Below are 27,189 nucleotides of genomic sequence, written 5' to 3'. Positions count from 1 at the left end.
AATCAAGCGCTGTCCACAGGGTATGGCATGGCGTTGCAAAAATGGAGCAATAGCCTTCCTTATTCAAAATCCTTTACCTTGTACAAATCTCCCCCTTTACCAGCACCAAACCAACCCCAGACCAGCGCCATCACATTACCTCCACCATGCTCCACCAGCATCTTTTCAGTTGTTCTGTATCTCACAAATGTTCTTCTATGTGATCCAAACAACTCAAACTTGGATTCGTCTGTCCATAACACTTTTTACCAATTTTCCTCTGTCCAATGTTTGTGCTCTTTTGCCCATATTACTCTTTTCCTTTTATTAGCCAGTCTCAGATATGGCTTTTTCTTTGCCGCTCTGCCCTGAAGGTCTGCATCCTGGAGTCGCCTTTTCACTGTAGACGTTGACACTGGCGTTTTGCGTGTACTATTTAATGAAGCTGCCAGTTGAGGACCTGTGAGGCGTCGATTTTTCAAACTACAGACTCTAATGTACTTGTCTTGTTGCTCAGTTGTGCAGCGGGGCCTCCCTCTTCTTTTTCTACTCTGGTTAGAGCCCGTTTGTGCTCTCCTTTGAAGGGAGTAGTACACACCGTTGTAGAAAATCTTCATTTTCTTGGCAATTTCTTTAATGAAAGCGCCTTCATTTCTAAGAACGAGAAAAGACTAGAGAGTTTCACTTGAAAGTTCTTTTTTTTCTGGCCATTTTGAGAGTTTAATGGAACAAATGTAATGCTCCAGATTCTCAACTAGCTCAAAGGAAGGTCAGGTTTATAGTTTCTCTAATCAGCCAAACTGTTTTCAGCTGTGCTAACATACTTGCACAAGGATTTTCAAGGGTATTCTAACCATCCATTAGCCTTCTTACACAGTTAGCAAACAAAAAGTATGATAAGAACACTGGAGTGATGGTTGTTGTAAATGGGCCTCTATACACCTATGAAGATATTGCATTACAAACCAGACGTTTGCAGCTAGTCTAGCCATTTACCACATTAACAATGTATAGAATGTTAGCTTCATTGGAAAAAAAAAAAAAAAAAAACTGCTTTTCTTTCAAAAATAAGGAAATTTCTAAGTGACCCTAAACTTTTGAACGGTAGTGTATAGTAGATCAAATGGGGCCGCAGAGTGAATGAATATGGACACATGTAGAATATGGTAATATAGTGATAAGAGGTGCATGAAGGCAAGTTATTTACCAAGAATGTTCTCCCTTTTGTATGGTGCATTTCCTGACATATTATAGAAGGCTTATATGATTGAACACCCTGAAAGATTGCAGCTCTTTTTACCCCATCTAAGAAACCTATTTGAAATTTCAATTGTTCCTGACATTTTGGCTGAAGTCAAAATTTAACCAGGATCCAATATTAATCTTTTTGGTGCATTTTCTGAGATTAAACTATGCAATATTTTGTGCTGAAATATGACAAGAGTGGGATAAAACAAAGTCCTCATAAGGACCCCCCTCCGCCCTCCCCTCACCCACTTAAGTGCAAAAAGTACAATTTCCATCTCCCGTTGAGAGCAGGCGAGTCTACTCCTCAAGGCAGATGAAACCCCCTCATCTCATCAAAAGTGTACATGAAGGCATGACATTCTTATATTTCCCCTCTGCTATCTTCTCAAGGATTGTTATATTGAGTTTAGAACACATGATTATATTTCAAGAAGACTATTCATCCTATAATATTAAAGGGAATCAGACACCCTATTTTTCGCCTATCAGCTGCCAGCACCGACATCAGGGGCTTATCTACAGCATTCTGTAATGCTGTAGATATGGCCCCCCCCCTCCCCGATGTAACCTGAAATATAGAAAAATGAGTTAGATTATACTCACCGGGGGTCAGTCCGGTCTTGGTCCGATGGGTGTTGCGGTCCGGCGCCTCCCATCTTCTAATGGTGACATCTTTGCTGCCCTGTTGAGGGCAGAGCAGAATGCAGTGCGCAGGCACCGGACCTCTCCCGGCACCTGTGCACTGCAGGACTCTGCGCAGGAGCCACGACAGGAAGGAAAGAAGAGGAAGTCTCCGTTAGAAGAAGGGAGACGCCGGACCGGATAGTGACACCCATCGGACCAAAACCGGGACTGGACCGCCCCTGGGTGAGTATAATCGAACTCATTTTTCTTATCTTTCAGGTTACATCGGGGGCTTATCTACAGCATTTCAGAATGCTGTAGATAAGCCCCTGATGTCTGTGCCGGCAGCTCATTGGCAAAAAAAAAAAAAAAAAAAGTGACAGACTCCCTTTAAGTACAACCAGTAGCTGAACATTCAAGCAATTAAATCTGGAGTCAAGCATTTTGCTACATTCACAAGTCGAGAAATTCTCCTACTAAAAAGAAAAAAGCCCCCCGACCCCACAAGGCCATGATATACTCTTTGGAAATCCTCTTTTCCAGATCAGTTGAATTTATGTGGCTGCCATGAATAGCTTGTCTTTCATGCTCATCAGGGATGTGAAGTCGGTAAGCCAAACCTCCAACTCTTCCATTTCCCTGACGACCGACTCCCTCATATGAACATGGCTCATACTGAAGTGATAAATTTACTATAGTAAAATGGTAACACCAGGATTTTTAATCACCATTATGATAGCTTGATTATTGTATTTAGATAGAACATAAAATACATTTACTGAAATACAACGTTAGAACACAAAACTTTTAATAAATTGTAAACATGCAATAAACTACGCAGTAAGTGGGAAAAGGTTAACAAAAAGGTACTGAACAACATTTGTGCAGCCTATGAATTTGTTCTGAGAAATAGTATCGCCTCCATCAGATCCTCAATAGTTTAGCCTTAAAATCATTAGATAAGATATGAGGCAGAGAAGCACTTGCCTTAAGGGGCTGTCACACTAAGCGATATCGCTAGCAATATCGCTAAAACGTCACTGGTTTTGTGACGTTATAGCGATATTGCTAGCGATATCGCTATGTGTGATACTTACCTCCGACCGGCTCCCCCGCTGTCCATCGCTGATCACGCGAGAACATCCTGGACCGTTTCTCGTCGGGCACTTCCTGCTGGACTTCCTGCTGTGGAGACGAGCGACGCGTGGACGCGGGCGGGAGGACATCAGGATCGCCTCGTCTGACAGGTAAGTAGCGACCGCCGACCCCTGCTATGTCGCTGGTGAGATCTGCCTGTGTGGCAGCTCACTAGCGACCACTTAGCGATGCACCAGTGATCCTGACGGTGTCATATCGCTGGTCGGGATCGCTGGTGCATCGCTAAGTGTGACAGCACCTTAAATCCTGTGTTTTTTGTTCACGCTAGCAGTTCTTGAGATGAGTGCAGGGCTGCAAGCATTCCTTATCAGAGCCTTTCTTCAGATCTCTAGAGGAGCTTTGCTACTGAGCATGTACATAAAGTGCAGCACAGATTCATTCCAACTAAAAGCGGAGATCCTTAGATCAGGAACAGAACAGACATTTATAGCACATTTCATAACTTTACAAAATTCTTCTGAACAAAAAAAAAAAAAAGTCAGCACAAACTGCATTGGACTACTGTATCCAAATGTATTATATGTCCAGGTTCTCTATTATTCCTTTTCATGCTGTTTTCTAGGTCGTCTGCCGTAGGCCGGTTTCACATTTGCGCTTTATAGCGCAGCGACGGCCTGCGCACGGCCGCCGCTAAGCCCCGCCCCCTGCCCGCCCCTTCCGGTCATCACCGCCTTCTAGCGCACATGGGCGCTTGCGATCTGCACACCCTATCTTTAGCATAGGGTGCGCAGATCGTGCGCTAGCAGGATTTTGCCGTGCGCTGCGCACTTTTGAAGGTGCGCCCGTGTGCGCCGAACGCAGCATGTTGCATTTCGGCGCGCACGGTGCACCTTCCAAAGTGCGCAGCACACGGCAAAATCCTGCTAGCGCACGGCCAGCGCACCCTATGCTAAAGATAGGGTGCGCAGATCAGATCGCAAGCGCCCATGTGCGCTAGAAGGCGGTGATGACCAAAAGGGGCGGACAGGGAGCCGGCAGGGGGCGGGCCTTAGCGGCGGCCGTGCGCAGGCCGTCGCTGCGCTATAAAGCGCAAATGTGAAACCGGCCTTAGCAATCGGTTCAGGTATATGTTGGACTGACCTAGTTTGGACCCTTTTCACATTCAGGATATGGTCATCATTAGTGCTCACTAGCATCATTAGCATCATCTCAAACTTCATGCTAGACGTTTCCTCGTTTAAAATACCCATCTGTTAGGTCAGTGTAGTTAATGTGAACTTACAAAAAGAGCACAGAAAAGACATCTTTGATTGCGGCTCATGTGAAGCCTCACACTCTGCTGGTTAAGTCTCCCCAAAAAGAGTCCTTCACTACATGTTTTAGACTGCATTTACGGGTCGATTTTGCCCCCAATAGATTTCTATGAGGCCGCAAATCGTCCGGCAAAAATTCCACGGTGCGCCGTACGGCCGTTTTTGCGGCCTAGGGACACAGCCCCCATTGTAAACCAATGGGGCCGCTGTGCACTGTTACTTCCGGTTTTGTGGAACGCAGTTTTTTTTCCCAATACTGTTTCCACAGTATCGGGGGGAGGCGATTCGCAAACTTTTTTGCGGTCCGTTATTGCGACAGACTAAAAAAAAATGCGGCGATACGCCCCGCAAAAAATGCGGTAAGTGTAAAAGTAGCCTTACTGGTATCTCTTGTTCCTCCACTTCATCTCCTGGCAAATTATGGTCACTAGGGTCATAAGACATTTTGGCAGTAAAACGTGAACTAGCAGTCTCGATTTCCAAACAGGTAAACCACTCAAGTTTCACTTACACTTCCAGCGTCCTTGCCAGAGGAGCATCAGCTTTCTCTACCTCTGCTATAGCACCATCTTGCTCATGTACGATTACCACGGCCTCAGGATCTTTCTACCTCCAATAGGTCATTCTGCCAGCTGGAGAACTCCGGAAGACAAGCCTGGAGCCATCGGAGATGTTCACGCTCCTTCACCGGACGTTCGGCAAGTGTAGCAGAGCATGTATCAGGATAAAATCACAAGTATAGAGCGGGAGCCTTCAACGCTGTGTCCTACTCCATGCAGCGCTGCACCATGCACCCCCCCCAGAGAAAATATTATTAGTGAAAACTTGAGGACACAAAAAAAAAGAAAAAAAAAAAAAATCTCCTTTACATCAGGCCTCTTTGTGTGTGATTTATAAAAGGTCATACTTGACCTCTGCTAAAAGACTGGTGTTTGGTTGACTAGCTGAATAGCCCAACAAGTAGTAAAGAAGGTGGTGATTGGGATAGAGACGTGATAAATAAAGGAGCAATACAAATAGATGCATGTATTACATCTATATTGGTTGCTTTAGAGGCAACTAGGATGGCCTCACCACGTTTCATCTACATGCGGTTTTACCACGAGGCAGTACGAACCCAAAAGCCTCATTCAGAAGTGCATGTTCCACAGACAGAACATATATGCTTTAGTTTATAGAGCAATCCAATTGCATGCTTCCCCTCCCCCCCTTTAAACCACTGCATCAGCAAAAAAAAAAAAAAAAAAAAATCATATGGAAAAAGTATGCTTTGGACTCTACATTTGTCACAAAAAACTTCCGTTAGACCTAATTGTTTTTACTTTCGCATGGGTAACAGTAGAAAATGGACCACACTATTTGTTGTGCAATTTATCCTGAGAATGCCAATACCCCATATGTGGGGGAAATCTATTGTTTGGGCACACAACAGGGCTCAGAAGGGAAGGAGCACCATTTGACTTTTTGAATGTATAATTTGCTGGAATAATTAGCAGATGCCATATTGCATTTGGAGAGCCCCTGATGTGCCTAAACAGGGGAAACCGCTCACAAGTGACACCATTTTGGAAGCTAGACCCCTTAGGGAACGTTTTTAGATGTGTATTGAGCAAACTGAACCCACAGGTGCTTCACAGAAGTTTATAACATTAAGCCGTGGTGAAAAAAAAAAAAAAAAAAGAAATCCACATATTTCCAGCAAGACTTTTAGCTCCAAATTTTGTATTTTCACAAGGGTAACAGGAGAAAATAGACCCCAAAATTTGTTGTGCAATGTCTGCCGAGTTCACCAATAGACCATATGTGGTCAAAAACTACTTTTGGAGCACAGTACAAAGCTCAGAAGGGAAGAAACGCCATATTGCAGTGCAGATTTTGTTGCACTTGTTTGAGGGTGCCATGTTACATTGGCAGAGCCAATGAGGTGACAAAACAGCAGAACCCCCCCATATGTGACCCCATTATACAAACTAAACCTCTCAATCAATTCACCTAGGAGTGCAGTGATTATATTGACACCACAGGTGTAACATTTTTACCACTAAGATTGTGTTAGCAACAAGTTGTACATTTTCATATTGGAAAATAGGTTAAAAAAACTGACATCAAAATTTGTCCCACAATCATTTTTCAAGCTGGTGTTCTAAAGCATTCTAATTTACCGAGATGACTTTGGCTGTAAGGCTGGAGTCACACATAGCGACTCGCCAGCGATCCTGACAACGATATCAATGTGTCAGGATCGCTGGTGAGCTGTCAAACAGACAGCTTCACCAGCGATCAGCACAGTGACGCCCGGCGTCGCTGTGCACATTAGTAACCAGCGCGCTGATGCAGGAAGCTGGTAACTAACGTACACATCGGGTATCTAAGGGACGCACGTCCCTTGGGTACCCGATGTGTACATTAGTGACCAGCAGATCGCTGGTTTCCCGCCTGTCACACGCAGCGATGCGTGCTGGCCAGCGGGAGACCAGCGACCAAAAAAAAGTCCTGGCCTTTCCTGCAGCGATCCCGGCAGGGGGGCCGGTCGCTGATCGCTGTCACACACAGCGATCTCGCTGGTGAGATCGCTGTTGTGTCACAAAAATTGTGACTCAGCAGTGATCTCGCTAGCGAGATCGCTATGTGTGACGGGGCCTTAAGTCATAATCATCAACATTAACAGAAATAAACACTTGAAATAGATCACTGTTTATAATGACTATATAATATATGAATTTCACTTTCTGCAATGAAGAACTGAAAAAAAAAAAAAAATTAACTTTTGATGAAATTCTAATTTTGTGAGAAGCACCTACATTATAGATTGCTGTATATCAGGCCTGAAAGGTGATGGCTGTAGCTCATATCGGTCAAACTTGGTGACATGCCATCTTTAAACATACTAAAAGTTATATTACACAGATTTAGCTTAAATAAAAAAAAATATGACTGGGAGCGCTTCCTTAAATACTGAAAAAAGGAGGGTGATGCACAAGCAAAGTTGATGCTTCCACCATGAGGCTCACCACTTACCAAAACGTTGACATTTTCCTTTTGGCTCAATAGTAATCGTACTTCTTCTAGGTTGCGATTGAATATTGCTTGGACCAGGGGATGCTAAAATGAAAAAAAGAAATACAATGCAGGATAAGTTGTTCAGTTGTATAAATCCCAATGGTAAACAGAGTGCTTTGTCTACATGATCTTTGTGAATTCTAGTTTGCAGTGAAAAGACCTTTGTTAAATATAGTGGAAAGAAAAGTCACTACCAATAAAAGACAATGGGCAGAAATATTTACAGAAAATGGGCTGACCTATATTCTTGGTATCCATCTTCGGCAATAACACTATAATGACTTTTATGCAAGTTTAGACATCACTCCTGAAAAATGTTCTATATTTGAGGCGTTAAGTGCTCTAGGTATGACAGAGCACTTAACTAGCCTCTGCCTGATTTCCTTGTCTGCGACCTGAAGTCAGACAGGTGAGCTACCAATAAAACTAGAGGCGGCTCATGGAACGGAAACAGCCTCAGGAGGCAGAGGGCAAGTCCTAGGGCACTCATTGTCTCATTTGTATATGTACTAAGACCTTGATTTCTTGGGAATGCAGCAACAAATAGAAGATATAAAAGTGTCCATGGATTTAGCTTTCAAAGACCTGCATGCCCATATGAGAAGTTTTTAGGGGGGGTGATGGTACAGACAAAATTCCCTTTAATTTGTACTGATCAATGTTTATTTCTGCATTTTCAGTTCCTTTACCAAACTATCCAAGATGAGCAGCACTTGGACTCGGAATTGAACAGGCTCTTATGTGTGGACCACAAGCTCTATATATCTCCGAGATTCATGAAGTGTATCAAATGAATGCAAAGGGACTGACAAAGGATTACAATGTAATGAACATGCTGTTTTGGAGAGGCAAAACAAAACATGTAGGAATATAGTGTGGAAAAAAAAAAAAAAAAACTAGTGCAACTGTGTGTCATACAGATATTGCAAAAGGAGAAAAGTATTTTCCCCACAGTGAAACCTTATTTCCAATCTGCTTTTGGAAGACAAGCAAAACAGGTACTAGAAAAGCAATGTAAGCAGCACAACAACATTAGTGATCTGCAGACTAAGCGATCTATATACAGATATTTTTATATTAATTTTTATTAATATAGCGCCAACATATTAAGCAGGACTTTACATTACAGAGGGGACTTGTACATACAAGACACAACAGTAACAAATGATTCAACAGATCCCAAAAAGGATAACCTACAAAAATGTTAATGCCAAAGCCATTGAAAATATAAATATTAATCTTTATTTTAGGTAATTTATAAAAACATGATTTTGGGAATGAAAGGGGAATTTATTCACACTAAACTAAAATTAGTAAATATATCAGCTGTGAGAGGTATAAAGTTAGCCCACAGATATTCAACATATCATGTATACAAATCTGCCCAGTTATAGACACATAGTTTATATGTCCTGTAAGAAAACTAGATGCTGCCATAGACTCAATCAGAAATGTATATAAAGTGCATAGAGCGTCAAAGAATATTTCTGGTTGTTATGGTTGATTTTGACGCATGGCCATATAATATTTATGGTATTTACCACAATTTTTGTGATTAAATACCAAAAAGAGTGAGGGCCCTGCTCACAATCTATGAGCTAATAGGGGGACATAAAAAGGTAAGTGGTAAAAAGTGCTTGTATTGTACGGTCCAGTCATCAATACAATAGAGTATTCCACTAATGCTGCGTGAAACGGTCACCAATCAATGTGTGTACAAGTACAGATGCAGAAGGCTAACTAAAGTGACTGTCAGCACAGAATGACTGCTCAAAGCAAGTGCAGGCGCTCGGGGCTTCACGGCGGGGGCGACAGTTATGAGTTTATAATAGAATCTCTAGCGGATGGGTAAACCGTGCAATGACTGGCACAATGTGGAGGCATCGGTATAGCTGTTAGAAAGGAATAAGATCCTGGCTGCTGGATACAGGATGGATTGGAGAGGGGAGAGTTTAGTAAGAGGGATCCCAATTAGAAAAAAAGAGTTGCAACCAGGGCTGTGGAGTCGGTGTTCATATTGGTGGAGTCTGAATCTGTATAAAATGGACTGACTAATATATAATAAATTGGGTACAGTAGTCCAATACGGCATGTGCTGTAAATTTTTTCATAAGAATTTGGGGAAGTTATGAAATGTCCTAAAAGGCTAAGTTCACACTAAGAGTTTTTGCTGTTTTTTTAGTGATAATTTTCAGCTGCATTTTGCAGTACCAGCAAAGCCTGAGATTTCAGAAATTTCATGTGCACACATTGGTTTTTTGTCATCAGCATTTTGTGCTTTGCATTTTTTTGGACATTGGAAGTGGTGACATGCTCTGTGTTCTTACTCATTGACGTGAGTGGTTGGTGAAAAAACACAGGTATCATGTTTTGCTGCGTTTTTTGTGCCAAAGCCTGATTCTATGGAATAGACACGAGATAAATCTAGCATGCCAAAATCGCCACGGAAAAAAAAACAAAACACATGCTTTTCTTTCCTGCAGCTTCTTTCCTGCCAGGAGATCAGGTTTTGCTGCAGAAAAAAACCCGTTGAAAAGATGCCTAGTGTGAACTTACCCTAAATATCTGTTCTCGAGCTAAGCGTTTATTTGAGAGGAATCTGTGCTGCACTTTATGTACATGCTCAGTAGTGACCAGTGCTGTGGAGTCATAGATGAGATGAATCTGTGCTGCCCTTTATGTACATGCTCAGTAGTGACCATTGCTGTGCAGTTGTAGATGAGATGAATCTGTGCTGCACTTTATGTACATGCTCAGTAGTGACCAGTGCTGTGGGGTCATAGAAGAGATGAATCTGTGCTGCACTTTATGTACATGCTCAGTAGTGACCAGTGCTGTGGGGTCGTAGAAGAGATGAATCTGTGCTGCACTTTATGTACATGCTCAGTAGTGACCAGTGCTGTGGGGTCGTAGATGAGATGAATCTGTGCTGCACTTTATGTACATGCTCCGTAGTGATCAGTGCTGTGGAGTTGGGAGTTACGGTAGTTAGGGAAATTAAGGAGTCATATGTTTGGCTTACCAACTCCACAGCCCTGGTTGCAACAGTCCAGACAAGAATGAATAAAAGATACAGTAAGTTTTTGCAGAGTCAAAAGGTAACAAAAAGTCCAATTCTATAGATGTTTGAGGGGTAGGTGACTTGAGAGAGCAGATGATCAAAAGTAGGGAGTAGAGTTGAGTGAATATGTTGGGAATCTGTCGCTAAATCTAAATGTGCCATATTCGTGACGAATTTACGTTTGACGATTGTTTCAGAACATATTCTGCCATTTCTACTCCCACTGACTCCAGTGACGTTGGTCGCCGAACGTAATTGGAACTGAATTTTGAAAAATTTGCTCAGCTCTAGTAGGGAGTGAAGGAAAGATCTGAGTCAAATATAACATCAAGACTGCTGGGGAGTACCGTAATCGTACAACTACATACTGAAATCATAGAATGTTAGAGTTGAAAGGGACCTCCAGGGTCATCGTGTCCAACCCCCTGCTCAATGCAGGATTCACCAATCCATCTCAGACAGATGTCTGTCCAGCCTCAGTTCGAAGACTTCCATTAAAGGAGAACTCCATCTCTCGTGGCAGCCTGGTCCACTCATTGATCATTCTCACTGTCAAAAAATGTTTCTAATATCTAATCTGAAACTTCTCCCTTTCAGTTTCATTCCATTGCTTGTTGTGTTTCCATGTGCAAATGAGAGGAAGAACGATCCCTCTACAGCGCTGACATCCCATTAGATATTTGTAGACAAATGGCAATATTGGGTTTAGGAAGGTTAGTGGAGGGAGGAAACACAAGGAGTTCAGGTTTTGACATTCAGTTTTAGACAGAGGGAGGACAATCACTGGTGTTTTGTAGTAATGCAGGGGTGATGTCAGAATGTGTATAATTGGGGATCACCAGCATATGGATGCTAATGAAAACTAAATCGACTGATGATCTGTCTAATAGGGGGTGTATACAGAGAAGAGGAGGTGGCTTGTACTAAACCCTGAGGAACACCAACAATAAGGGGAAGGAAGATGAGCCAGCAAAAGATACAGTGAAGGAGCAATCAGAGGTAGGAGGAAAACCAACAAAGTAATATCCTCGAGACCCATAGAGCAGAGCATATGAGGAGGGGCTGGTGATCCAGTGTCCAATGCTGCATAGAGATACAGGAGAATCAGCAGGGAGTAGTGATTAGGCTACGTGCACACGCTGCGGAATGGGGTGCGGATTTGTCAATTCTTTCCGCGGTTTAGAAACCGCAGGAAAACCGCGCGGAAAAATCCGCACTGTGGATTTCAATATCAATAGGATATTATGGTACTGTACACCGCAGCAAAAACTGCTGCGGTTCCGCAGCGGCCAAATCCGCTGCGGAACCGCAGCAGAATCCGCAGCGTGGGCACACACCCTTAGAGACTTTAATGAGGGCAGTTTCAGAAGAGTTTAAGAAGCGGAAACCGAATTGTAAAGTGTCAAGAAGAGTGTTATCTGAGAGTGGGAGAATTAGAGGGGAGTGGACCAAGAGTCCCAGGAGTTTAGAAATGAAGGGTAGCTTAGAGACCAGTCTGTAATTACAAGCAGCAGTTCTGGTTGAGGGATTTTTTTTAAGTAATGGTGTAAGCTGGTGTGTTTAAAGGGAAAAATACCAGATGAGAGAGGTTAAATATTTTAGTTAAGTGGTGACAGCTGGTGAAAAAGGGACTGAAGGAGATGTGAGGGATTAGGGTCACTGGTGCAGGTAGAAGGGTGCAAAGATGCCAAGAGGTTGCCAACTTCTTCCATGACCGGTTCAAAGACAGAATGTTAACTAGATGAAGTGCAGGAAGAGAGAGGATTCATTACATTAGGGACTTCTGATAAAATTTCCTTTCGGATATGGTAAATTTCTTTGAAGTGACAGTTTCGGATTATAAAATATGTCTCCCCACCTCCAATTTGGGGGGAACGTAGGGGTGCAATTTATATTGTGAATGTAGCTTACTGGAGGGAGCAGCTACGCTGGAGCAGGGTCCCAAAACGCAGGGTCGCTGCTGCGGGCTGAGAGGAGGGGGTGTTCAGCAGTGCAAGACTGCAAAAGGACCCAGGCTTTTACAAAACGTCGAGAGTCCCCGCACTTCCCATCCTATTCACTGCAGTAGGCTTTGGGAAAATGGCCGCCAGAGGCAGCGCATGCGCAGATTGAGATCTCGATCAATCTCTCTTACCAACAGTAGCAACCCTGCCTCATGGGACCCCGCTCCATCGCAGCCACTCCCCACCCCCGGTAAGCTAAAAGCAGACTATAACGTGCACCATTTCATTAAAAACAACATTTTTCTCCCCAAAACACGGTAATTGGACAAGACAGTCAGCAATGAGGTGGATGATGGGGGCTTGCAATCAAAGGGTATGTGCACACGTTGCGGATTCTGCTGCGGATTTTTCCACGCGGATTTTGCTAAATCTACAGGTAAACTGACCTGCGTTTAACCTGTGGCTTTAGAGGTGTAAAAACGCTGCGGAATCCGCACAAAGAGTTAACATGCTGCAGATTCAAAACTGCTGCGTTTCAGCGAGTATTTTTCCACAGCATGTGCACAGCATTATTTAGTTTACATTGAATATAATGGTACTATACACCGCAGGAGAATCTGCTGCGGATCCACAGGGCCAAATCCGCAACATGTGCACAGACCCTTAGGCTGTGTGCACACGCTGCGGAATCTGCTGCAGATAAATCCACAGGTCAAAAGACCTGCGGTTTTATCTGCGGTTTGGCCCTGCTGTTTCACCATCTCCACAATGGAGGAGATAGGAATCCGCAGAAAGAATTGATATGTCACATTGTTTGGAGAGGTGAAGGGCAGAGTTGTATGTTTTAAGCAAAACCTTATAATGAATAAAATCTTAGGCCAGACTGTTTTCTGCACAGACGTTCGGCACATCTGGTGCACCGCTGGAGAAAACATGTGTGCAAAAGTGTAATAGAACCAAAGACAAACTAAGCAATGAATTAGAAATTAATATATTTATTTTACTAATATTGCGCCTGCATTAGGTCTCTAATAAAATAGAGCAGTCATCCGTCCACGAGCGGTTGCAGCAATAAATTATGTGCAGATTGAGAAGTCAAATTGATGATTTGGGGATGCGACTGCACCATTTTATTGGAGACCTATGTAGGTACTGCCACAATATTTAAAATAAGAGGTAGGTTACTGATGGTTCAGTGTCCTGTCATTCAAAAATAAGAAGCAGATTGAAGAGCAGGAGCACTAATATAAGGCTGAGTTCACACGTGGCGTTTTTTTCGCGTTTCCGCGGCAGTTTTAACCGCGCGATTTTGCCGCGAAAAATAAGCATCCCATGCATTCCTATGGGATTCCGCAATGCTGTGCTAATGCTGCGGTTTTTACCGCGGCGGAATCGCTTCGCGGTAAAAAACGCAGCATGCTCATTATTTTGCGGAATCGCGGCGATCCCGCACCCATAGGAATGCATTGTTCCGCTTCCTTCCCGCATGTGGCTGGCACAACATGCGGAAAGTAAGCAGAACAATTGCGGATGGTACCCACGGTCCGGAGGAGAGGAGACTGTTCTCCGGGCTTTGGGTACCATATCCCTGTAAAAAATAGAATTTAAAATAAAAAATATTGTTATTCTTACCTTCCAGCGTCCCCCGCAGCCTTCCCGCCTCTCTCCACGCTCCCGTTCCCAGTAATCCTTTGCGAAAATGCCCGCGATGGCGTCCATTCTCGCGGGATCGCGAAGTCTCGCGGTCATTCGCGCGACATCATCGCGAATTACCGCGAGAACGGACGTCATCGCGGGCATTTTCGCAAAGGATTACTGGGAACGCCTGCGCGGGACGTCGGAAGGTAAGAATAACAGTATTTTTTTTTTTTTTTTTAACATTCTATCTTTTACTACTGATGCCGCATAGACGGCCTCAGTAGTAAAAAAGTTGGTCACACTTGTCAAACACTGTTTGACGAGTGACCAACCTGTCAATCGGTTCTCCATGCGATGCTACAGATCGCTTGGAGAACGCTAGCATTTTGCAAGCTAAATACGCTTGCAAAATGCTAGTTTTTCCGCGGGAAAATCGCGGGAATTTAAAATGCGATTTTCCCGCGGACTGGAATTCCGGAATTCTCGCGGTAATTTCCGCGAGAGTTCCAGTACGTGTGCACTTAGCCTAAGACTACTCATTTTCTGCAACAAAATCCAGTGTTGACAGGAAAAACGTTGCGCAAAATGCACACTTTTTTCTCATGAATTTGAAAAGGGGAAAGACATTATAAAAACGCCAAAAGAACCGACATGCTGCAAATATGATAAACGCTTTGATGGTCCAAACCAAATATGCAGCATGTACACGAGCTTACAGACAGCTTTGAGACAACCTTCTCCTGCTGCGCACTCTGTCTTCCCGCCACAGACCCCGCTTTTGTGCACACCGTCCCTTTTATCTCCGACCCGCCCCCTGCAGTCAAGTACAAAGGTTTGTCCAGGGCAGAAAGCGTTCCCCCCCGGCAACAATGATGACAGCCTCAACAGTTCCGGCGTAAAACGCTGCCTTTTTTCACCCCGCAAATTTATTTATTTATTGTTTTAAAAAAGGTTGAAAACAAAATGCATAAAAAACCAGCGAGTGCGCAAGTCCTACTATGGGGGGAGGGATATAATTCCTTATGCTCACTTCTTAGACCCCTGCGCTCATTCTAATCCCCCCACTCCCGTCATGACTGGTCCAAGACACATCTTCTAATCTCTGCTGCAAGTGCCAAAATCCCTGAGCCTCACAGGCTCTGATGCCTCAGAGGGTTCTGTGCAAAAGGTTACAATGTGCATTGAACTACGGAATTCGGCCAAAATAAAAAGTAGGATATTGCTGGCATCTACAAGATCTCTCTGAATCAGGTCCAGTGATAAACCATGTATTCAGTTCTTGCCACTGGGTATGGAAGATGCATTTTTATCCCTTCAACACACGAGGGTAAAGTACTATTTTTCTTAGTGAAGGGTTAATACTGGCATGCGTTACCAATGTAAACAGGTTTTTTTGTCCCAGGGCTACAGTGACAATTGTCCTGGTTGCTGTTGGAACCAGGGAACAGACAGTGTACAGACAACCTCACAGTCAGCAGCTTCATTGCATTCTGAAGAATCAACAATTTTATAGGTTTTCAGCATAAAAAAACCCCCACAAGTGTAGTAACTGAAAAAACTACTATAAGGGTACAGTCAGATGTCAGTATAAAAGGAACCAAGATTGGAACGCAGTGCATGGACTGGCCAGCGGCTCCCCCAACCAGAGTGTGACAGCTTCATGTATGTCTATGCAGCCATCACGCTCGGTTTCAAATGGCCGTGACTAGTACAAGCTCTGCGGACCCATCTCTGTTTCATTTATACGGCCTTGTGACTGCACCCTTACTGTTATTAATACTAATAACATCTACTTCTCCATCCAGATTGCGCAGCAGCCATATAGTGCTTGCAAGCTGCAGCCTTGCGGACCTTCGATCTCATTCCCTGTACTTACAGCATTGTGCCTGTATATGCCTGTGATGCTGTCAGTTCAGGTCAAGACGCCTGAACAGGCCAGGGATTGTGGTTGTAATATAAATGAGAAAGAGCAGACAGCTGTTATACAACTGTGAGATGTAGCCCCCAAGGTTTCCTACAAGAAAGGCGTCTCATCCATCATATTCATTTCTGCAACAGCCAGTCACTGCCCTCATCAGTCATATGCCACACTTACAACAGTAAGTATAGGTTTGGGTCTTTATTTTTTTTTTTTTTTAAACTTATTTCCAGTTGCTACAAGTTTCATTGACTAGTCCTTTAAAGGGAACCTGTCAGCAGGATTGTGCACACTAACTACAGACACTGTCAGGTCTGTGCGGTTATACTATTTACAATGATACCTTGGTTGATGAAATCCGTCTTGTGATTGTTGTTTAACCCCTTCATGACGGAGGTATTTTCGTTTTTTCATTTTCATTTTTTGCTCCCCTTCTTGCCAGAGCCATAACTTTTTTTTTTGGTTAATATGGCCATGTGAGGGCTTGTTTTTGCGGGACATGTACTTTTGACATTTGTTTTAACATTTTGTGAACTGGAAAACGGGAAAAAAATTCCAAGCGTGGTGAAATAGCAAAAAAAAAAAACTGCAATTCCACAATTGTTTTTTTGTGTTGCTTTTTTACTATGTTCACTAAATGCTAAAACTCACCTGCCAATATGATTCTCCAGATCATTACGAGTTCATAGACACCAAACATGTCTAGGTTCTTTTTTTATCTAAGTAGGGAAAAAAATTTCCAAAGTTTGCTTAAAAAAAAAAAAAAAATTTGCACCATTTTCCCGAGACCCGTAGCGTCTCCATTTTTCGTGATCTCGAGTTGGATGAGGGCTTATCTTTTGCGTGCCGAGTTGACGTCTTTAATGATACCATTTTGGTGCAGATACGATCTTTTGATCACCCGTTATTGCATTATAATACAATGTTGTGCTGAACAAAAAAAAGTAATTCTGGCATTTTGACTTTTTTCTCGTTACACCGTTTTATTTTATATTGATAGATCGGGCGATTCTGAACGCAGCGATACCAAATATGCATATGTTTGATTTTTTTTATTATTTTATTTTGAATGGGGGGGCGATTTGAACTTTCATATTTTTAAAAACATTTTTTTTTACTTTTGGCATGCTTCAATAGTCTCCATATGAGACTAAAAGCTGCCATAATCTGATCGCCTCTGCTACATACAGGCGATGATCAGATCACCTGTATGTAACAGAATTGTTGACTTGCTATGAGTGCCGAACAAAAAATCCCATTCTGCAGGCAGGCGGTGACGCCTGCACTAAAGCCTGATCGCAAATGTGAATATAATTCATTTGAGGTTATCCTGAAATTCATTTACATACTGTAAATAAATCAGTGTGAAAATGGAACCACTTGTGCCAGTAGCAGATATCGGTGATCAGATAGCTGTTACCGCATAGGCGCTGGCTGTGCCATCTTTGTAGAGAAAGAAAAAAAATTTCCTCCTCCAAGATGGCGCTGCCAGCACACTAAAAATATATATATTTATTATGAGTGACCTGTCAGAAACCATACAGAGCACCACATGATGACTCCCCCCACAGGCCGCCCCAGAGCACGAGCATATCATTAACTCAAAACTGAAAATAAAGATTACACAACATCCACAAGACGGATTTCATCAACCACAATATTACTGCATTCAGTATAACGGTGCCGACCTGACACTGTCTGTAGGTTACTGTGCACAATACTGCAGACAGGTTCCCTTTAAAGAGAATCTGTCAGTAGGTTCAACGCTCCGAAGACATTCAGGTACCGAAAACCTCTAGCAATTGTTTTGTATCTGATAGCATCAATTCAATAGAAAAAGGAAAAAATAAAGACAAATGAAGATAGAACAGAGGAGCGAAGAGGCAGAAATAGAAGTTCTTTACCTGCTATACAAATTACATGGGCTATCATTTCAGAGAAAAACAAAACAATGGTTTACTTATTCTCTCTGTGTCCAGTATCTGCTGCAGACTTGGTCTCTCCTGTGTGGTTGCAGCAGTGAAGTCGCATTGACATTGCTGCAGCTAATCACTGACAACATTCAGAAGAGCATATGCACAAAGAAAACAGACAAGCACACAAAATTACATGCAGGTAATCAGGGTTTAACCCCTTTACCCCCAAGGGTGGTTTGCATGTTAATGACCAGGTCAATTTTTAAAATTCTGACCACTGTCTCTTTATGAGGTAATAACTCTGTCAGAATCACTGGGATCCATGGAAGCGTTTCAATGTTTTCTCGAGACATATTGTACTTCATGTTAGTGGTAAAATTTTCATATAACTTGCGTTCATTTATGAAAAAAAAAACGATAATTTGGCGAAAAATTTTGCAATTTTCATGCCCTTAAATCACAGCGATATGGCACACAAAATACTTAATAAGTAACATTTCCCACATCTTTACTTTACATCAGTACAATTTCAGAACCAAAATTTTCTTTGTTAGGAAGTTATAAGGGTTAAAAGTTGACCAGGGATTTCTCATTTTCACAACACCATTTTTTTTTTTTTTTAGGGACCACATCACATTTGAAGTCACTTTGAGGGGTCTATATGATAAAAAATACCCAAAAGTGACACCATTCTAAAAACTGCACCCCTCAAGGTGCTCAAAACCTCATTCCAGAAGTTTATTAACCCTTCAGGTGCTTCACAGGAATATTTTGAATATTTAGAAAAAAAAAAAAAAATGACTTCAGGTCCAATTTTTTTTATTTTACCAAGGCTAACAGCAGCATGCCCATTCTTTTTGCGGAATCGTGTCGATTCCGCACCCATAGGAATGCATCGATCCGCTTACTTTCCACATGTGGCTGTGCACACAATGGGTAAAGTAAGCGGATCATATGCGGATGATACCCAAGGCCTGGAGGAGAGGAGACTCTCCTCCAGGCCCCGAGTACCATAATCCTGTAAAAAAAATATTGATATACTCATCCTCTGGCAGCCCCAAAGTCCTTCCCGCCTCTCACCATGCTCCCGGCATCTTCCGGTCCCAGTAATGCTTTGCGCGAATGACCGCTGATGACGTCGCGCTCTCACGAACGTGACGTCATCTCAGGTCCTTTGCGCAAAGCATTACTGGGACCGGAAGATGCTGGGAGCGCCACAGAGTAGTTCGGGGGCCGTCGGAAGATGAGAACAATAATATTTTTATTTTTTTATTATTTTAACATCCTATTTCCAAGCGATGCTAATCGCTTGAAATGCACAATTATTCTGCAACCGAAAAACGCTTGCAAAACGTTTGTTTTCCGCAGGAAAAACGCATGCAAATTCACATGCGTTTTACCCGCGGCGGGAGTGCGGAAATTTCTGCAACGTGGGTACATAGCCTTATACCTGATATGTGGGGGGAACCACTGTTTCAACACATGGCACAGCTCAGAAGGGAAGATGCGCAGTTTGACTTTTTCAACGCAAAATTGGCTGGAATTGTGATCAGACGCCATGTCGCGTTTGGAAAGTCCCTGATGTGCCTAAACAGTGGAAACCCCTGATAAATGACAAATGTCAGGAAACCCCTGACAAATGACACTATTTTGGAAACTAGACCCCCAAGGGCATCACAGAAGTTTATAACGTACAGCCGTAAAATTAAAACATTTTTTTTTTTTTTTTTTTTTTAAATGATCTTTTCACCCCCAATTTTTGTTTTCCCAAGGGAAACAGGACCCCAACAGTTGTTGTCCAATTTGTCCTGAGTACGCTGATACCCCATATGTGGGAGAAAACTACTGTGTGGGCACACGTCTGGGCTCAGAAGGGAAGTAGTGACGTTTTGGAATGCACTTTGATGGAATGGTCTGCGGGTGTCATGTCACGTTTGGAGAGCCCCTGATGTGTCTAAACCGTGAAAATCTCCTACAAGTGACCCCATTTTGGAAACTAGATCCCCCAAGGAACTTATCTAGATGTGTGGTGAGCACTTTGAACCCCCAAGTGCTTCACAGACGCTTTTTATTGCAAAAAATAGTTTTTGCATCACCACATTTTGAGAGCCAATTTTGCCATATTTTGACCCACAGAGTCATGTGAGGTCTTGTTTTTTGAGGGACAAGTTGACGTTTTTATTGGTACCATTTTCGGGCACATGACTTTTTTGATCGCTTTTTATTCCGATTTTTTGGACGCAGAATGAACAAAAAACAGTAATTCATGAATTTCTTTGGGGGGGGTGTTTACACCGTTCCGCATGTGGTAAAATTGATAAGGCCTCTTTCACACTTCAGTTTTTTGCATCAGTCAAAATCCGCCAAAAGGACGGATGGCGGATCCGTTTTAGTACTGATGACAACGGATGCCACCTGTGCGTTTTTTTTGACGGATCCGACAAATGAAGAATTTTAAAGGAATCGCAGCCTGGAAAAGAAAAGAAAAGAAAAGAAAAGAAAAGAAAAGAAAAGAAAAGAAAAGAAAAGAAAAGAAAAGAAAAGAAAAGAAAAGAAAAGAAAAGAAAGAAAAGAAAAGAAAAGAAAGAAAAGAAAGAACATCGCGTTGTTCCGAGGGGCTCAGGGAAGCATGCTGGGAGCCCCCTCCCTGCCCAATGCTTCCCTATGCCCCTGGTACACTGCGATCATGTTTGATCGCAGTGTGCCAGGGGGTTGATGTGCCGGGAGCAGTCCGTGACCACTCCTGGCACATAATGTTGGGTGTCAGCTGTGATAATCAGCTTACGCCAGGGAGAGCAGCTGATCTCTATGACGTACTATCCCGTCCATGGGCATTACGGCCCAGGGCACATGGACGGGATAGCATGTCATATGTCAGAAAGGGGTTAAAAAGTTTGGGGGGCATTTTGTGAGAGTCTTCTGAGGAAACTGGAGCTACAAGAAAAACCTTGCTAGGAAAAAATGCCATAAAACACCATGTACGAAAGACAACAATAACCAGAGCATACCTCAAAAACAGAAGAGATTTTACCAATGGCACTGAATACATTGATTTTAAAATAAATTCATGCATATGCTGTAAGTCTTCCTGACACTACATGTGAATGCCCCCTACAGCAGCCACTTGCCCTGTGCCCTCCGAGCACCACTGACCATGACAACATCTCTGCATGCTGCATTAATCTAACAATCAAAACTGATTGGACCCTGACAAGTCTGCCTAACGCAAATTGAAAAGATCCTAAGGTAGCCACACACATCAGATTAATGTCGGCTGAAACTACCAACGCGATAGTGACTGGTTAAGCATCTATAGTGAATGGAGCCACACACACGTGCATCCTGACAAATTCAATGCATTAAGACAGGGGCCGAACACGTCTGACTGCAAGAGCTCACTCACTCCGGTAAAAAAAAAAAAAAAAACACAACACACAACAGACGTGCAATACTTAGGCTAAGTGCACACGTACCGGAACTCTCGCGGAAATTACCGCGAGAATTCCGGAATTCCAGTCCGCGGGAAAACCGCATTTTAAATTCCCGCGAATTTCCCGCGGAAAAACTAGCATTTTGCAAGCGTAATTAGCTTGCAAAATGCTAGCGTTCTCCAAGCGATCTGTAGCATCGCTTGGAGAACTGATTGACAGGTTGGTCACACTCGTCAAACATAGTGTTTGACGAGTGTGACCAACTTTTTACTACTGAGGCCGCCTATGCAGCATCAGTAGTAAAAGATAGAATGTAAAAAAAAAAATAAAAAAAAAAAAATGGTTTTATTCTTACCCTCCGACGTCCCACGCAGCCGTTCCCAGTAATCCTTTGCGAAAATGCCCGCGATGGCGTCCGTTCTCGCGGGATCGCGAAGTCTCGCGGTCATTCGCGCGACATCATCGCGAATTACCGCGAGACGATCCCGCGAGAACGGACGCCATCGCAGGCATTTTCGCAAAGGACTACTGGGAACGAAAGCGTGAAGAGAAGCGGGAAGACTGCGCAGGATGTCGGAGGGTGAGAATAACAATATTTTTTATTTTTAAATTCTATTTTTTACAGGGATATGGTACCCAAAGCCCGGAGGAGAGTCTCCTCTCCTCCGGACCGTGGGTACCATCCGCAATTGTTCTGCTTACTTTCTGCATGGTGTGCACAGCCACATGCAGGAAGTGGAAAAATGCATTCCTATGGGTGCGGGATCGCCGCGATTCCGCAAATTAATGAGCATGCTGCAGTTTTTACCGCAAAGCGATTCCGCCGCGGTAAAAACCGCAGCATTAGCACAGCATTGCGGAATCCCATAGGAATGCATGGGATGCTTATTTTTCGCGGCAAAATCGCGCGGTTAAAACCGCCGCGGAAACGCGAAAAAAACGCCACGTGTGAACTCAGCCTTAAAGTCCACTACTATCCTGTATATCACTCCTAAGGCTCGCAATGAAGAATGGCCCCTTGTAAACCTTTCCTCTATCCATCTTGCTTGGGCTGCCATCCCAGCATCCGCCGCCATCAGAAGGACAGCGTAGGGTGCAGAAGTCAGATGGCCACAGACATGGATAAGGGGCACAGCGAGATTCATAACTAAATGTAACTTTAAGGCTCTGCAGTGTGAGGACAGCCCAGACATCCGACCCCAACAATAAACCATGGGGCACGCTGCCTTCCTAATTGGCTAGGAAACGGGCTTTGATCTAGTGGCAAATGGTGAGCGACAGGGGAGAAGCGCCTGTGACAAGCTACTGTGGGCAATTCAGGGCTGTGGAGTTGGAGTCATGGAAATTGAGGAGTGGGAGGTTCGGCTCACCAACTCCACAGCCCTGGTGGGCATCCATCCTGTACAAACCACTGGTAAGCACAGACTGCACTTCCCAGGAAACCCCTATCCTGCACGCCGATGGGGGCGAGTCTCACCCAGTGATGCAGACGGGCAGCCCGTCCTCGCCTGTGCGCAATATTACAGGGTTAGCCCATTCTGTTGTAATTAACGCCGCTGCCCCTTCCACTCACAGTCTCACCCCCCCGATTCCAGCATTCATGGTCATCGAACTTACAATACTAATAACCCTTTAAAAAAAAAAAAGGGACAGACCAGAAATAAAAAGACATGGGCAATTTCCGTCAGAAATAGCACCACCACTGATCACAGGTTGTGTGCTGAGCTGCAATACCGCTACAACCACTTCAACAGGGCTGAGCCGTAATTCCAGACATAACCCATGGTCAGGGGTTCATTCATAAAAGCAGCCGACCCCATAAAGATGCCATCACGCCACACCAGTCACTCATCACTGGCTGACCACCGTGCCATCCACCATCACTGGGGGTCACTCAGCTCTTCCGGCCTCCGACCAGCAGGGCCCAGTGACAGCTGGGCGGTGATGGGAGGGCGCGCTGCCACACACAGGTGAAGCCCCCTCCTCCATGACATGCTGACTGACACCCGGCCGATCTCACGGTGCTGATGCTGGGCACTGTCACATGGTGACGTCATCACACGCCAAGAACGGGTTAATGCGGCTTCAGCAGGGCGCCATGACGGCGGCAGATAACGAGCCCTCCGCTCAGGCCCCGACACCACGTACACCGGGCCCAGAGCGTGCAGCCGCCGTGTGTACCTCCGCTTTCGCCACTACCGAGCAGCGCAGGCCGCAGCGCACACACCGAGGCCTGCAGCTAGGCCGCACACCACAGCCCGGCCTGCAGCGCACCACAATGGCCGCCACTGCGCGCCTCACCTGGTCAGTGATTTCGAGGACTCCCATGTCCTGCGGTCAGTCAGCATGAAGTCCCGTCATGTAGCGCTATCTCCCGCGGGACGGACGACAGGCTGCGGGCGCCCGATATGCGCCGTCTCCTCGATTCTTTTTCTTATTGCTGCAGGAAGCCAGGGCCCGCCTACTGCTGGCGCCCACAGCGCCCTCTGCCGCTGCAGTGCCCGCACCAAACACCTTCCGCTTACACTGGGCGCCCTCTAGCGGCTGGTAAGGAGAGTGCGCGGCACAGGCATACATATCTGCAGAGCAGTGGGTACAGCGCCACCTGGTGGCTGTGAAGTGCCGATGTCTCCCAATGTTTAGGCTGTGTGCACACGCTGCGGATTTTGCTGCGTACAGTACAATGATTCCCTATGGGAATCAAAAACCGCAGTGCAGACGGTGCGGAATTTTCCGCGCGGATTATCTGCGGTTTTCAATCCGCAGAAAGAATTGACATGTCAATTCTTTCTGCGGATTCTCCTGCGGTTTGCCATCTCCTCCATTGAGGAGATGAAAAACCGCAGGGCAAAACCGCAGAGCAATCCGCAGGTAAAACCGCAGGTCTTTTGACCTGCGGTTTCACCTGCGGATTGTACAAAATCCGCGCGGATGAATCCGCACCTGATCCGCAGCGTGTGCACACAGCCTTAGGCTATGTGCACACGTCGTTTTTTGGGTGTGCGGATTTTGTAGAGAAAACCACGGTTTTGCCTGCGGTTTTGCCATGCGGTTTTAGGCTGTGTGCACACGCTGCGGATTAGGTGCCGATTCATCCGCGCGGATTTTGTAAAATCCGCAGGTGAAACCGCAGGTCAAAAGACCTGCGGTTTTACCTGCGGATTGCTCTGCGGTTTTGCCCTGCGGTTTTTCATCTCCTCAATGGAGACGGCAAACCGCAGCGGAATCCGCAGAAAGAACTGACATGTCAATTCTTTCTGCGGATTGAAAACCGCAGATAATCCGCGCGGAAAATTCCGCACCGTCTGCACTGCGGTTTTTGATTCCCATAGGGAATCATTGTACTGTACACCGCAGCAAAATCCGCAGCGTGTGCACACAGCCTCACACCTCATAATGGATGAGGTGTAAAACTGCAGCGTTTCTGCACCAAACAATTGACATGCTGCGGATTGTAAACCGCAGAAAAAACCGCAGCACGTGAACAGCTTTTTTTTATTTCCATAGGAAACAAAGGTACTGTACAACGCAGCAGAATCTGCACCGTGTGCACATAGCCTTACGGGACGGAGAGAAGGGCGATGTTCACACTGAGTGTTTGTGCTCAGCTGCCTGAGCAGAAACGCCCCAAAACCCACAAGATTTCATTCGAATACTTATACTTAAAAACTCAATGTGAACATGCCCTGAGGTACACCTCCTTTTAGCATTTTTCATGTTTCGCTGGAGGTGTGGAGAGACGCGGAATGGCTGGAAGGCGAGGAAGGGGTTCTAGGGGAAGAGGCGACGAATGTAGTGGGGGAAGGAACTGCAGGCAGGGTGACACACATTAGGAGGAGAGGGGGGAGCCACAGACAAAGTCTTTTTTTTATTTTTAATTTTCTTTGTCGCTGGAGTCTTCTGGCTGGAATGACTTAAAGCAGGGGTCCCCAACCACCGGGCCGCGGCCCAGCACCGGGCCGTTGCAGTGCCCTTGCCGATCCGCGGACACAAGGGGAGTCGGTGGCGGTGCAGCAGCTGATACTCACCGGTCCCTGGCGGCAGCGGCTTCATCCAGCGCTGAGTGGTCAAGTGTACCGCTCATTTAAGGTCATGAATATGGACGCCACTCATCTCCAATAGGCGTGGCATCCATATTCATAGACCTTAAAGAGCGGTAGCACGTGACGGCTCCGCACAGGAGCTGAAGCGCCGCGAGATGCAGGGAGGGAAGTTCAGCGACGGGAAGGAAGGTCAGCGATGGGATGGTGGGGAGGATGGGGGAGCCGAGCGGAGCCATATATACAAGGGAGGGAGAGTGGGAGCGGAGCCATATATATATAAGGGAGGGAGAGTGGATGCAGAGCCATATATATATATAAGGGAGGGAGAGTGGGAGCAGAGCCATATACAGTCATATGTAAAAGTTTGGGCACCCCTATTAATGTTAACCTTTTTTCTTTATAACAATTTTATTTTTTGCAACAGCTATTTCAGTTTTATATATCTAATAACTGATGGACTCAGTTATATTTCTGGTTTCAAATGAGGTTTATTGTACTAACAGAAAATGTGCAATCTGCATTTAAACAAAATTTGACCGGTGCAAAAGTATTGGCACCCTTATCATTTTCTTGATTTGAACACTCCTAACTACTTTTTACTGACTTCCTGAAGCACTAAATTGGTTTTGTAACCTCATTGAGCTTTGAACTTCATAGCCAGGTGTATCAAATCATGAGAAAAGGTATTTCAAGTGGCCACTTGCAAGTAGTTCTCCTATTTGATTCTCCTATGAAGAGTGGCATCATGGGCTCCTCAAAACAACTCTCAAATGATCTGAAAACAATGATTATTCAACATAACTTTTTGTATCCTTCCCCTGAAAAGCTGTCTCAGAGATTTAACCTGTCAGTTTCCATTGTGATCAACATAGTAAGGAAATGGAAGAACACAGGTACAGTTCTTGTTAAGCCCAGAAGTGGCAGGCCAAGAAAAATATCAGAAAGGCAGAGAAGAAGAATGGTGAGAACAGTCAAGGACAATCCACAGACCACCTCCAAAGACCTGCAGCATCATCTTGCTGCAGATGGTGTCACTGTGCATCGGTCAACAATACAGCGCATGCATAACGCCTTTTTGTATGACCAAACAACTCAATCTTTGTTTCATCAGTCCACAGGACCTTCTTCCAAAATGTAACTGGCTTGTCCAAATGTGCTTTTGCATACCTCAGGCGACTCTGTTTGTGGCGTGCTTGCAGAAACGGCTTCTTTCGCATCACTCTCCCATACAGCTTCTCCTTGTGCAAAGTGCGCTGTATTGTTGACCGATGCACAGTGACACCATCTGCAGCAAGATGATGCTGCAGGTCTTTGGAGGTGGTCTGTGGATTGTCCTTGACTGTTCTCACCATTCTTCTTCTCTGCCTTTCTGATATTTTTCTTGGCCTGCCACTTCTGGGCTTAACAAGAACTGTACCTGTGTTCTTCCATTTCCTTACTATGTTGATCACAATGGAAACTGACAGGTTAAATCTCTGAGACAGCTTTTCAGGGGAAGGATACAAAAAGTTATGTTGAATAATCATTGTTTTCAGATCATTTGAGAGTTGTTTTGAGGAGCCCATGATGCCACTCTTCATAGGAGAATCAAATAGTAGAACTACTTGCAAGTGGCCACTTTAAATACCTTTTCTCATGATTTGATACACCTGGCTATGAAGATCAAAGCTCAATGAGGTTACAAAACCAATTTAGTGCTTCAGGAAGTCAGTAAAAAGTAGTTAGAAGTGTTCAAATCAAGAAAATGATAAGGGTGCCCATACTTTTGCACCGGTGAAATTTTGTTTAAATGCAGATTGCACATTTTCTGTTAGTACAATAAACCTCATTTGAATCCAGAAATATAACTGAGTCAATCAGTTATTAGATATATGAAACTGAAATACCTGTTGCAAAAACCAAAATTGTTATAAAGAA

At 44.4% G+C, this 27,189-nt stretch overlaps 1 protein-coding gene across 2 annotated transcripts in view; it reads right to left on the bottom strand.

Moving 5' to 3' along the window:
* ANKRD52 (ankyrin repeat domain 52) overlaps positions 1-23,707 on the bottom strand; it is a 104,977-nt gene extending 81,270 nt beyond the window's left edge. The window contains exons 1-2 of one of the 2 annotated variants that reach the window (XM_073563419.1): positions 23,531-23,707; positions 7,281-7,364 (exon numbers count right to left, since the gene is read on the bottom strand). In XM_073563419.1, coding sequence (XP_073419520.1) covers positions 7,281-7,364; positions 23,531-23,557 — 111 coding nt within the window. In that variant the 5' untranslated portion in view covers positions 23,558-23,707. The remainder of the gene's footprint in view (positions 1-7,280; positions 7,365-23,530) is intronic. The other variant, XM_073563418.1, reaches the window with a different exon arrangement.
* Between the last annotated feature and the right edge of the window lie 3,482 nt (positions 23,708-27,189).

Source organism: Dendrobates tinctorius, unplaced genomic scaffold, assembly GCF_039654945.1.
Source record: "Dendrobates tinctorius isolate UK_male_01 unplaced genomic scaffold, ASM3965494v1 ptg000388l, whole genome shotgun sequence".
NCBI classification, from domain to species: Eukaryota; Metazoa; Chordata; class Amphibia; order Anura; family Dendrobatidae; genus Dendrobates; species Dendrobates tinctorius.
This window is presented reverse-complemented; position numbering and strand designations above follow the sequence as displayed.